Below are 14,067 nucleotides of genomic sequence, written 5' to 3' on the forward strand. Positions count from 1 at the left end.
ATTCCCTTGTATGTTATTTGTTGCTTTTCCCTTTCTGTTTTTAATATTTTTTCTTTGTATTTAATTTTTGATAGTTTCATTAATATGTGTTTTGACGTGTTTCTCCTTGGATTTATTCCTTTTCCATATTAGGGAAGTTTGCAACTATAATCTCTTCAAATATTTTCTCAGTCTCTTTGTTTTTCTCTTCTTTTTCTGGGACCCCTATAATTCGAATGTTGGTGCATTTAATGTTGTCCCAGAGGTCTCTGAGACTGTCCTCAATTTTTTTCATTCTTTCTTCTTTATTCTGCTCTGCAGTAGTTATTTTCACTATTTTATCTTCCAGGTCACTTATCCTTTCTTTTGCCTCAGTTATTCTGCTGTTGATTCCTTCTAGAGAATTTTTAATTTCATTTATCGTGTTGTTCATCATTGTTTGTTTGCTCTTTAATTCTTTTAGGTCCTTGTTAAACGTTTCTTGTATTTTCTCTTTTCTATTTGCAAGATTTTAGATCATCTTTACTATCATTACTCTGAATTCTTTTTCAGGTAGACTGCCTGTTTCCGCTTCATTTGTTTGGTCTGGCGGGTTTTTACCTTGCTCCTTCATCTGCTGCGTATTTCTCTGTTTTCCTATTTTTCTTAACTTAGTGTGTTTGGGGTCTCCTTTTCTCTGGCTACAGGTTTGTAGTTCCCATTTTTTTTGGTGTCTGCCCCCAGTGGGTAAGGTTGGTTCAGTGGCTTATGTAGGCTTCCTGGTGGAGGGGACTGGTGCCTGTGTTCTGGTGGATGAGGCTGGATGTTGTCTTTCTGGTGGGCAGGACCGCTTCCGGTGGTGTGTTTTGGGGTGTCTGTGAACTTAGTATGATTTTAGGTAGCCTCTCTGCTAATGAATGGGGTTATGTTCCTGTCTTGCTAGTTGTTTGGCACAGGGTGTCCAACAGTGGTGCTTGTTGATCATTGAGTGGAGCTGGGTCTTAGCTTTGACACGGAGATCTCTGGGAGAGCTCTCGCTGATTGATATTACATGGGACCAGGAGATCTCTGGTGGTTCAGTGTTCTGAACTCGGCTCTCCCACCTCAGAGGCTCAGGCCTGACACCTGGCTGGAGCACCAAGACCCGTAGAGAACTGTGGTAAAAATCTGACTGGTGTCTTGGATGTTTCTTTGCTGGGCGATTTATCCTGCTGGCTGCTCATGGCTACAAGGATGTGCTGTTGGCACCCAGTGGCTCCTGGATTGCTCCTGCCTGGCGCCTCTAGGACCCCCTTGGACAAGATATGCGGCGCCCGGGAACAAGGCAGTCTCTGCTCCCTCAGCGCCCGGGCTGTCTGGCCCCTTCATGTATTTTAATATTAGCCTTGTAGTAGTCTTCATAGATTATCTCAGACAGATGAAATAAACTGTCCATGGTCTCACAAGTAACAATCAGAAAGTTTCCTAGTTAGCTGGGGGAATAAGTTGGGGAATGGCTGGGGGAGAGAAAAAGCCACACTATTTGAATTATACATCCAGTTCTCAAGTTCTTGAGTCAGGGTCTTATTTACTGTATGAGTAGTAAACCAAGAAGGAAGGAGTGGCTTGAACCCTTGGTCTCCACTTGATTTCAAGGAAAGAAACTTTTTTGTCCACGCAGTCTCCTTCAAGATGGATATCAGTAGTAGTGATGAAAAAAAAATGCTACTCTAATAATAATAGTATTATAGATAGAAATAGTCTTTATGTGTGTGTCGTCAAATTTCAAAAGCAAATAGCAATAGTAGTAGTGAGTACTGTTGAAATATGATTCGACTCCTGCTCAGTTACCTGTATCATATGTTATGAGTGTGCTACGTCATCCCAAGTCTGTGGTCAGGATTTGTCCAGTTTCCCTAATCCTCAGTCACATCCCTGCTCTCATTTACCAATTGTCTTAACATACCCACTTGAATATATTTAATATGCATCCTGTATATGTATGTGTCCTTATAAAATATATGGTGGTGTTACGTATGCATTTTTTCAGTTTGCATAAATGATAATTGTGCTATATATTTTGTTCTGTTTCCGTTTTTATCAACACTTCTGCAGAATCTTTCCATGTTTTTGAATGTATGCTCCACTTCCAAGATCAAAACAATATTCTACATTTTCCAGTTAGATTCAAGTTTTACATTTTACCTTTATGTCTTTGGTCCATTTGGAGTTCACCTTTTTGTGTATTGTGAACTAGGGATACAACTGTTTCTCCCTTTAAGTGAGCCATTTTCTCCAACACTGTTTAGTAAATAATACATCCTGTCTGTACAGACTTATAGTATCATTTTTATCATTAACAATTTCCCATAAATAGATCTGTTTTGGAAATACCTGTTTTGTTCAACTGGTGTTAATAGATTGTTTCTTACCAGTACAGAACAGTTTTCTCTGGAATGTGTCACAGTATCTGGTAGGGCAAGTCTTCACCTCTTTGTTCTTCCTTTTAAAAGTTGACTTAGTTATTCTAGGACTTTTAGTTTTTCATATTAATTTTCTGAAGTGTTTGACCTCAAAAAATTCTGCTGGGGTTTTCATTGGAATTGCATTGAATTTATATGCTAAAGATTATCTGCCCAATACTGTGAAATTTAGCTTGCATCAACTCCATTTGGGAGAAGCAGGAATATTCTAGACACTCTTAACATCCAGTAAAAAGAAAAGGTACGGACTGGAGGTTTAATGGGTGTTGAGAAGAGCATTCATAACCCAACAGCAAAGGTAGGGAGTACAGAGCTTAAGGAAAGGGCAGGTGGGCCAACCTATTTATTTGTTTTGGTTTTCTGTGTAAATTTCTCAGGCTTGACTTAAACATGAGAGGCAGCATAGCCTTGATGCAAGATGAGAGGTACAGCTTTGTAGCCATAGACCAGAGTCAACTGAGCACTCAGAAGCACTATTCTCCCAATCAAAAAGTCTATTTATGAAGGAACTTTTACAGTATATGAACTGGGAAAAATATTTCCAACTTGTATAATAATGAAGTTCAAAGTATATAAGATGCTCTTGAAAATCATTATGGAAAGGATTAACATTTCAGTTTTAAAAACAGGCAAAGAACATCAACTGCAGTTCCCAGAAGACATACAAATTGTTAACAAATTTATGGGGAAGAAAAGCTTCTCAATAATAGAAATATAGATGGAAATTCGTGCTTGTGTGTGTTGTCAAATAGCGAAAGGATAATGCTCACTCCATTTTGGTGAAGGTGTGGGCCATCAAGTACTACTCTGATAGTGTCAGAGTGTTGGTTTTTTAAAATTAATTAATTAATTAATTTATTTATATTTTGTCTTTGTCTGTGTTGGGTCTTTGTTGCTGTGCCCGGGCTTTTTCTAGTTGCGGCAAGCGGGGCTACTCTCATTGCGGTGCGCAGTCTTCTCGTTGTGGTGACCTCGCTTGTTGCGGGGTATGGGCTCTAGGTGCGTGGGTTTCAGTAGTTGTGGCATGTGGGCTCTAGAGCTCAGGCTCAGTAGTTGTGGCGCCCGGGCTTAGTTGCTCCGCAGCATGTGGGATATTCCCTGACCAGGGCTCAAATCTGTGTCCCTTGCATTGGCAGGTGGATTCTTAACCACTGCGCCACCAGGGAAGTCCAGTGTCAGAGTGTTATTGGTACCACTTTTGAGATTCATTTGACAATATGTATCACATTAAATATATACATAATAAGGGTTTGGAGGAAATGGGGTGTTTAAATGAAACAGTACTCATCATGAGATGATAATTGAAACTGGATGGTGAATATCTGATGGTTCATTATATTTGTCTACTTTTGTATATATTTATAATTTTCTACAATAAAAGGGAAAATGCATATTCTTTGATGTAGTAATTATTCTTTATGAATTTATCTTATATAGTATTTGGAATACTTTAAAAATAAAATTTAAAGGGATGAACTTTGTATTATTGTCTGTAATAGTAAAACGCTAGAAAATCCTCAGTGTTCCTCAGTTGGGTAGTAGTTGGAAAGTAGCTTAACAGCTGATGGAAAGATTATCTTACATACTTTTATTATACAGATGGACATTACATAGGCTAAGATACATTGTTATGTGAGAAGGCTTGTAGAGCAGTACGTGTAATAATCCACTTCTTTTAAAACATATGTAAATTATATCTACATATGGATTATATATGTAAGAAAAATAAGGAGTTGAACAGTTTTGTTTTCATCATTATTTCTTTTCAGGAAGTAGCATGGGGAATTTTCAGTTTTGATTTCTCTATTTAAACAGCTGCATGTTTACCTTTGTAATCAGAAAGGAAATAATAAATTCTAAAATTCTAAAAATCAATTTAACTTCTAGTAAAGGATACATTCTAGAGAGGAGGGAAGTAATCAGTGACAGTAATGGGGGGATAGCACAGGGAGGTCAGCTCAGTGCTTTGTGACCACCTAGAGGGGTGGGATGGGGGGTGGGAGGGAGATGCAAAAGGGAGGGGATATGGGGATATATGTATATGTATAGCTGATTTACTTTGTTATACAGCAGAAACTAACACACCATTGTAAAGCAATTATACTCCAAGAAATATGTTAAAAAATGGGGGGAAGTTCCTTAGAGGGGAAGATGTACATTGTTTATCCTAGTTATGTTTGAGTTGTGGTATTATGGGTCATTGGGTCATTTACCCTTTCTTACTTTGTTTTCTCTAAAATTTCTTTGGGCAGAGGAATTTTCTTTTTTTCTTTCTTTTTTTTTTTTTTTTGCAATTCACATGAAATAGCTTTATTATTACCATAATGTCTAATTTAGGGGCAGAGGACTTTTAAAAGAGGGTAATAATTTTACAGAATATCTGTTTATTAAAGCAGTTTTATATAATACATGATTTATGTTCTCCATGTTTATATGGATAAAAGATTGGTGTGTATTTGCCTTAGAATGTGAATTAGAGTCTCTTGTTTACTCAGAGCAAACAGATTATTTGTGCATAGATTCATTTTTAGAAAAAATGTTACTTTAAATATAGAGTTTTTTGAATTGAATTTGAACTTTATAAATTCCATATAACCTTTCTGACTTTTATGTACCCTGCCCTATATAGAGCATTGAGGATACAACTGTGAATAAGAGTAACACACACATTCCCTGGTTTTGGTGGAATGTTTGGGTGGGAGAGTGGTGGTGTGTGTTGCAGTGGGTTTCAGACTAAATGGGAATGACTGTAAGAGCAGAGACAGTTAAATGTGTATAACTTTCTCCCAAAGGTTTGGCTGTGAATGGGAGGGAAGAAATAAGAGGAAGTGGTGGGAGGGGAAGAAGGAATCAAGGGAATTTTAGTTCTCTTCTTTTCCTGCCTCGATCCTTGCAAGTTTTTAAGAATAGTTGAATGCTACTGGTAAGGTGCCAGTAGAAAGATTTATTGAATGCTGGCTCTGGTCTGTAATTCTATAACTTTGGTCAAGTTATTTAATCTGTCTTCTTAGAGTTACAGTTTTATCATATGTAAAAAGGGATCTGTGAAATCGTTATCTGTAAAAATGGCTCCATAACATTGTTCTGAGTATTATCTCTGTTCCGCTGGCACAGTAAATGGCTCATAATGGAGGCTTAACAAATGATCTGTGAAAGAATAAATATGCAGAAAGCTTAATGTGTGGTTGAGCACATAGTAATCACTCAAGTAACTTTTCCCTAGAGGTTTGGCTGTGAATGGAAGGGAAACAATAAGGAGGTGGTAGTGGGAGGGGGGCATAAGGAATCAAGGGCAACTGTTATTAGATTAGGTACCGTTGATACATGTTACACCAGAAATATTAGCAGAAGCAAGGTGGAAACACTAGGAGATGGAGAAAAAATTTTTAATGGTTCATTTCTTAAGATCTAAGGACATACTGTGTAGTGGGAGTAATATAATGGAGAGTAAGATGGGGACAGACCTTGCCATCAAAGATGAAAAAGGGAGGGAATTTGTTGAAGCAATAGCAGAGCATATGAAACTATCTGGGAATGTTTGCAGTTTTGATTTTTGTACATCTTCCACTCTAGAATTGGAAGGCTCTAGGTCATTGTAGTCACCCTGGCATTCTGTTGAGGTCATTTCTCACCCGTAATTAATTAGGTTGCTCAGGCTTTAAGTCAGTTTTTTTAACTTAAGGGAAGCAAAGTCGTGCTGTGACCACTGGATTTGTAGCTTTCTAGAAAGTTGCTTGCTCATAGGGTCATTTTCATACTGTGATTTGAAGGTATTGTTTCACTGTCTGGAGAAAGTTCTCAGCCTGGCATTGAGGATTCCTGCTGATAAAATTTATTGTAGTGACTCATTCTCCATTTTTACTTATCTAGGACTCATCTTGTCAGGCTTTTAAGTCTTTTAACCCTTCTAATTATAGTATTGAAATGCCTTTTCCTTACAGCTGACTCTGATAATAATGTATGACAATATATATTCCTTTATTTAGAGCATGGCTCTTAAAATGTGATCCATGGGTCCTTTCAGGTGGTCTGCAAGGTCTAAACTATTTTCATGATAATACTAAGATGTTGTTTGCTTTCCCACTGTGTTGACATTTGTACAATGCCGTAAAAACAGTGTTTGGTCAGACTGCTGTGTGCCTTAGCATGAAACAAGGCATCAAACTGTGCTAGCATTCTTTATTTTTGAGCACTCACAGTAAAACAAACAAAACACACATGTGCACACACACGCAGAAAACCCTATTTCGTTCAAGAACATTCTTGATGAAACAGTAGAAATTATTTTCACTAAATCTTAATCTTGAGTTTAGGTTTTTAATGTTATGTGTGACAGAATAGGAAGTATATATATATATATAAAGTATTAACGCCATTGTTTGAGTTGCTGGCTGAGCTAGTAGCTTTTCCATGGAACACCATTTTTTACTTGAAACAGTGACTTGCTTTGGTATATGGTGGATACTTTCTTGACACACTCATTTCACTTATATTTACTTTACTTACCATTTTTGGTTTTCTAGGTTTGTTCCTATGGGTTGGAGCTGCCATCTGGTGTCATTACTTAAATACAATTTTGTTCCCACCAACACCTTTGTGCTCTTATTGTCAAATATATTACATTCCTATATGTTATAGGCCTAACAATACAGTTATGTACATATTTTTCCATATGTTTCCTTTAGAGGAAATATGCATTTATACTGTCTTTTATAATTACCTTGTTACTTTTCCTAGTGTTCTTTGTTTTTTTAGTGTGTGTGTGTGTATTTGAATTTCTACCTTGGTTTACTTAATTTCAACCTTAAGAACCTCCTTTCTTTTTTTTTTTTTAATTAATTAATTTATTTTTTATTTTATGGCTGTGTTAGGTCTTCGTTTCTGTGCGAGGGCTTTCTCTAGTTGCGGCAAGTGGGGACCACTCTTCATTGTGGTGCGTGGGCCTTTCACTGTTGCGGCCTCTCTTGTTGGGGAACAGAGACTCCAGACGCGCAGGCTCAGTAATTGTGGCTCATGGGCCTAGTTGCTCCGCGGCATGTGGGATCTTCCCAGACCAGGGCTCAAACCCGTGTCCCCTGCATTGGCAGGCAGATTCTCAACCACTGCGCCACCAGGGAAGCCCCTCCTTTATTTCTTGTAAGGTAGCTCTGCTAGCAACAAATTCTCTTAGGTTTTGTTTATCTGGGAGTATATTTCACCTTCATTTTTGAAAGACAGTTTTGCTGGATATAAGATTCTTGATTGACAGTTTTTTTTCTTTCAGTGCTTTGAATATGTCATTTCACTGCCTTCTGGCCTTCGTTGTTTTTGATGAGAAGTTAACCTTACTGGGGTTTCCTTGCATGTGATGAATTATTTTTCTTGCTGCTTTCAAGATTTTCTCTGTCTTTCAGCATTTTTACTGTGGTTTGTCTGGATGTGTATCTGTTTGTATTTATCCTACTTGGAGTTTTGTTTAACTTCTTGGTTATATAGATTAGTGTTTTTTAGCAAATGTGGGATGCTATCAGTCATTATTCCTTTGGATATTTTTATTTTTATTTTTTTTAATTTTAAGTTTTTAAATAAATTTATTTATTTTATTTATTTATTTTTGGCTGCATTGGGTCTTTGCCGCTGTGCCTGGGCTCTCTCTAGTTGTGGCGAGCGGGGGCCACTCTTCGTTGCAGTGTGCGGGCTTCTCATTGCGGTGGCTTCTCTTGTTGCGGAGCATGGGCTCTAGGCGCGTGGGCTTTAGTAGTTGTGGTTCGCGGGCTCCAGAGCGCAGGCTCAGCAGCTGCGGTGCACGAGCTTAGCTGCTTCGTAGCATTTGGGATCTTCCCGGACCAGGGCTGTAACCCATGTCCTGGGCACTGGAAGGCAGATTCTCAATTACTGTGCCACCAGGGAAGCCCATATTCCTTTGGATATTTTTAAAATGTAGTGTATCTTTCAAACTGAAACTCTGTACACTTTAGTTTCTCCTCCCTCCTCCAAGCCACTGGCAGTCCCCATTCTACTCTCTGTCTCTATCAATTTGACTGCTCTTATAACCTCATGTAAGTGGAATTATACAGTATTTGTCCATTTTGTCTGGCTGATTTTGCTTTAGCATAATGTCTTTAAGGTTTGTTCATGTTGTAGTTTATGACAGAATTTCCCAGAATTTGTTTATCCTTATAGGTACTGAAAGTATGTAATCCCAACTGGAAACATTTTTTTTCTTCCCTACTTGTTTTGTTTTTACTTAACTTTTATACTGTTTTTGAATTATCGTCTGTCTAGTTTTATGTACTGTTGTATGTTTAATTAGTAAAAAAAAATCTAAATTTGGAAAGTGAAACCAAACAAATATGGCTTTGTTTTCTTTAAGAAAGCTGTTGGTGGTACGCTATGCTGTTTATACAGTAACATATATAAGTTACAATGTAATTTTGGAGTATGTAATTTTAGGGTCTTTTGCTTAAAAAATGTAAGTGATCTTATAATTGGCTTCTCAGTTGAGTATGATTTGTGAAATTGGTGGCTCTTAGTTTTTTTTTTTTTAAACTTCCAGTGTGCGTATTTGAGGGACTGTGACACATTTCCGTCAATAAACAAGGCTTAATTCAGTAGTGATTCCCTGTAGGTAGGTCATGACTACCCTTCCAATGAGTTGAATATACCCAACTAGCCAGAGTCACTGGTTAGTGTGTTTTAACTACATGTGGCATAATCTTTTTTTAAGTTGAAGTACAGTTGATTTGCAGTGTTTCATGTGTACAGCAAAGTGATTCAGTTATACATATATGTATATATGTGTATATGTATGTATTCTTTTTTTTTTTTTTTTTGTTCACATGGCATGCGGGGTCTTAGTTCCCTGACCAGGGATTGACCAGTGACCCCTGCATTGGGAGCTTGGAGTCTTAACCCTGCACTGCCAGGGAAGTTCCTATATATGTATTCTTTTTCTGATTCTTTCCCATTATAGGTTATTACAAGATATTGAATATTGTTTCCTGTGCTATACAGTAGGTCCTTTTTGTTTATCTGTTTTACATATAGTAGTGTGTATCTGTTGGCCTAGTCATTTTTATTCTTTATCAAGTACTTATGAAATTATACCATGCAGCTTCTTTTAGTTTATCTAAACCTAGATATGAGATTCAAGGCATCCTTTGCTCATGACCATGGCCTACCCACTTCAACTTACAGCTGTCATTTTGATGAGAGCTGCCCTGAATATGTTACCTTGGAGTGGCTGCTGAATCCTGGCCTCATTGAATGAATATTGACAACTGCTATCATTTTGTTTTAAACTTCTTTGTTTCTGGAGAGTTTTTATGATATGAGGTACTTGTTAATATTTTCCCTAAATGTAAGGTTTTCAATAAGTAAAAAATTTGATTAATACATGAAATATATGATTGTTATAAAATAAGCTCTATAAGTAAATCAGTCCTGTTTTGTTTCATTTTATTAATTTTTATTGAAGTTTGGTTGCTTTACAATGTTGTGTTAGCCTCCACAGCACAACAGAGTGAATCAGCCATACACATACAGATATCCCCTCCCTTTCAGTCAGTCTTATATATGGTTATTTATTTCCTAAACAGAGACTCTACAGGGGCAGGTAATTCACTGGTCCACAAGCGGTCTCCTTTACGTCGAAACCAAAAGACCCCAACATCCTTGACCAAGCTGTCTTTACAGGATGGACATAAAGTCAAAAAGCCAGCATGTAAATTTGAAGAGGGTCAGGATGTCCTAGCTAGATGGTCAGATGGCTTGTTTTATCTTGGAACTATCAAAAAGGCAAGTTACCTTAATATCTTTTGCTGTTTCTGCAGTAAACTTTTAATAATATTGAATTGAAATTTAACTTCGTGGTTTTGATTTTAAAATAAATCACCATAAGTTTTCCTCTATATTTCAGATAAACATATTGAAACAGAGCTGCTTCATCATATTTGAAGACAGTTCTAAATCCTGGGTTCTCTGGAAGGACATTCAAACAGGCAGGTGCTACTATTTCCCTTGGACATGATATACACTAAAATTTTATTTTCTTCAGCTTGTCATTTTCTAATGTATTCTGTTTAGTACAGTGTATTAAGATAACTAAAAAAATCAGTGTATTCTTCAGAGTCTTCAAGGAGTTATAATCTATTTTATAGACCATAAGAAGAACAAGAATTGCTCTGTTAGGGTAGAGATAGATTAGACGACAGATGCATCACTGATGCACATGTATAAATTATTGTTAGGACCCTTCTAAGAACTTTGAAGAAAAATTTTAGTTACTAATATGAATAACACGGTTTCACCTTTACTGTTACTTGCCTGTATTAGTACAAAGTAATATAGAGAGCTAATATTTATTGAGAACATACTGTTTGCCAGATGTTTTGGGGAATTAGGACTATTAAATAGCTTTAGAATGCTAAAAATATTCATTGATAAGAATAGTTTAAAATTACTGCTTAGTTACGGTTTTTTATGTTTAGATGGGAAAATGAGGCTGTATTTGGGTACAGGTAAAAATGAATACAGGTATGCTTTGGTTTGGTTATAGGTATGTTTCTTGTTACGCTTTTTATTTTTGCAAGCTATAATTGCTGTATGTTGTTTGAATCTGCTAAATAAAGGTATTTTTTTCAGGTATCTCTTTCATGGAAAGTGCTTTATTTATGAAAAATTATGAATAGTAAAAATCTGAGTACTTCAGCTGCACACTAAAGCCCCACTTTTGGTATCCTTTTAATGGGTTAATGGGCCTGCACTAAGGTGTTTTTATATCTCCCCCTGTAGAAAGGAGACGGACAAATTCTGTAAAGTATTTATCAATTGGGTTTTTAATTTGAATCCCAAATGCGACTTTATGGTAGGTTACTGCTGTGTTCAATTTCTTGATTTCACTCTTAGTTTTTTTTTAAAGAATAAAAAAAGTTTTGGTAAAGGAATTGGAATGTTCTAGTTGCCATTTTTATACATGGTACTCAGGGATTAGGTGGAGAACTCAATAGCTGTTACTCTAGTAAAATGTCTTTCTAGTGAAAGAAACTTTTTACAGTTTTTAGGACTGATCAGTTTAAAGGTCTAAACTTACGTTTTGAATCTCAAATTGAGGGGTCAGTGAGAAAAGGAATAGGAGGCAGATGGGAGGTCTCCAGCAGTAGTGATATTGAACAGATCTTATTACCCTGCATACAGAATTATCCCTTTTTCTTAGTTTGTAAATATGGTTCTCTCTGGTGGAACTGAAACATGTTATACTGCTTCTGTTCCCGTTGTATTAACTATGTGTCCCTTTCAACTTTGCTACCTTTTTGAGGTTCCTGTGGGTTAAATATAGGTCTGTGTTTCTGTCTTCTTCCCTCCCTCTCATCCTTCCTCCCTTCCAGAAAGGAAGAAGAAAACCAGTTGTACATAGATAGAAAGTTGTTGTGAAAGTGAGGGCGTCTTGTCCTACATGTGGCATATCCAATATATCAGTTCAGTGGTCTGTGGTTGTTTTTTCCTCGCTGGCTCCTTTTACTATCCTTATAATGAGATAGGATAGCTCCTTGGCCATTTAACTCTTTGTAACACCCAGAAAGTAGCACACATGTATGTAACTTGCAGTTGATATAGAATGAGTAAGTGAACCTGAAAATTGCAATATGGCAGATGTCAGTGTGGAGTGTAGCTTTAGTAGTTTTCTTCTTGTAAGGATCCTGCTTATAGTAGTTATATATCACAATAACTTAATAAATTATAGTAATTTCACTCATCTAATAAGATTCTTTTAAAAATTTTTCATAAATAGGAACAATGTATAGTCATATTAGTAGTCAAAGAAGTGTACATTACAACAGGGAGATAGCATATTAAAACCATTAAATAATTTTAAAAGGATTTTTTAATCTTAATACCTAATACTGTTATGGTTTCTGTGAAAATGATTCACTGCTGGTGGCAATGTAAATTTCTATTTTGGATATTTAATAGTTGCATTAAATGCATAAAAATGTTTTATATGCTTTCATCTATACAGCAGACTCATTTGTAGCAGTTTATTCAAAAGAAATAATTCATAAGTAAAAAATCTAGATGAAAAATATTTGCTGTAGCTTTATTTTAACAACAACAACAAAAAATTTGGCATATCTAAGATGAAGTGGCTTTATAGTCATTTGGGTTTAGAGTGAGGGAGACTATAGAAGGCCACTAAGCTACACAGAAAGTTTTTGTAAACTTGATGATAAAAAAGACATGTTGGATTTCGCAAGTAAAGGCAATTCTCTGCTTCCTCAGGATTGTTTCCTGAGGGTGAACACATATTGTTTGCCGGATCAGCACCCTCTTTTACGAGGAACTGCCTTCTCCTACACCAGTCCACATGGTTATAGTGGGCGTCAGATCAGGCACCTACCACAGTCTAGGGCTGTTGGTCCTTTTCCAGGAAGTTGCAGATTTGGACTGAGAGGTTCTAGGCTCAGTCTGGTCGCTCTCCTGACTGGAGCCATAAACTGAGAAACTATGGGAAGCCACATCCAGCCAAGCGAACAAAGCCTGGGAGAGGAGAGGAGAGAGGACAAGAGCCAAAACAAAAAAGGAAAAATGCAAAAAACGAACAAGCAAAAAATTTGGTAACCTGCATATCTAAGAATAGAGTCATAATAAAGTAAATTTGGTTCTTTCCACCGGACAGAATATTATACAGCTTTTAGAAGTTACATGTTTGAAAACTACAGTGTGAGAAATGCTTTTGATGGAAGAAACATTACATAGTATTAATGAAAAGAAGCATCTCACAGTGGAGAGGATATGGACTCTGGTGTATCTGGGTTTGGATCCTAGCCTTGATACTCTGTGACTGAGGGTACTTGGATTATTTACTTTATCTTTCTGAGCCTCAATTCTTCTCTATAAATAAGATATGTATCTAATAAATGGTGGAATTAAAATAATACATATCAAGAGCCTAACACAATGCTGGCTCATAGCACAAAATTGTACATTTTTATTATTGTTGGTATGTGAATAAAGTGTATGTATTAGTATTTTAACTATGTATATTGAAATTCATGAGAAGAGATTATTGGAAATAATTGTGCTAAAGTGATAAAATTATATTCTAAATTTTGCAGAATAAAATTGTTTTTAGAATAAAAATGTTTAAGGAAGAAATAACTTACCTATTCAGGTAAAAAAATGTAATTAATAACTGGAACCCCTCACTTTTGTTTCAGTGGGATATTGTTTAGGTACGTTGTTTGACACCATAGTTCCAGATTTCAGAAGCTGGAGATCAAATAATTAGTGTTCAGCCTTTTTTATAAATTAGTAAGTAAAAAGAAGTGTTCTGAATCTTGAGAGTAAGGAGTCATTGGCGGATCTTCCTTGCCCCTTTTCTTTAGTCTCATGATGTTAGGCAGTGTAGGGTGAGTGAGTAATGTACATGGGTAGGTGTGTGTTCTGGAGAGTAGTTCTAGTGTTCACAAAACATCCCCTTCTCTCGCCTCCCAAGAGGGTGGGAATATTGGAAGTAAATGGTAAGGGATCCTGCCTGAGAGCAGTTTAAATTATGCCCTCTGCCAAAAAGCAGATTAAATTATGAATGTAGACAGTGAGACATCTTAAGTTAAAGGTAGGAAGAACACAGATAAGGAGCAGAGAGAGAGCATTTTGTGTATAGTACTTT

General features: G+C 36.6%; 1 protein-coding gene across 5 annotated transcripts in view; it reads left to right on the forward strand.

The window, feature by feature from the left end:
* The window catches only part of MTF2 (metal response element binding transcription factor 2), a 78,830-nt gene that overhangs the window by 43,722 nt on the left and 21,041 nt on the right, over positions 1–14,067 (forward strand). For 2 of the 5 annotated variants that reach the window (XM_068540320.1, XM_068540319.1), the window contains 2 exons: positions 9,998–10,196; positions 10,318–10,399. The exons of 1 other annotated variant lie outside the window; for it this stretch is intronic. In XM_068540320.1, coding sequence (XP_068396421.1) covers positions 9,998–10,196; positions 10,318–10,399 — 281 coding nt within the window. Of the gene's footprint in view, positions 1–9,997; positions 10,197–10,317; positions 10,404–13,685; positions 13,710–14,067 lie in introns of those variants that run through there. 2 more of the 5 variants (XM_068540321.1, XM_068540323.1) reach the window with 2 other exon arrangements.

Source organism: Eschrichtius robustus, chromosome 3, assembly GCF_028021215.1.
Source record: "Eschrichtius robustus isolate mEscRob2 chromosome 3, mEscRob2.pri, whole genome shotgun sequence".
NCBI classification, from domain to species: Eukaryota; Metazoa; Chordata; class Mammalia; order Artiodactyla; family Eschrichtiidae; genus Eschrichtius; species Eschrichtius robustus.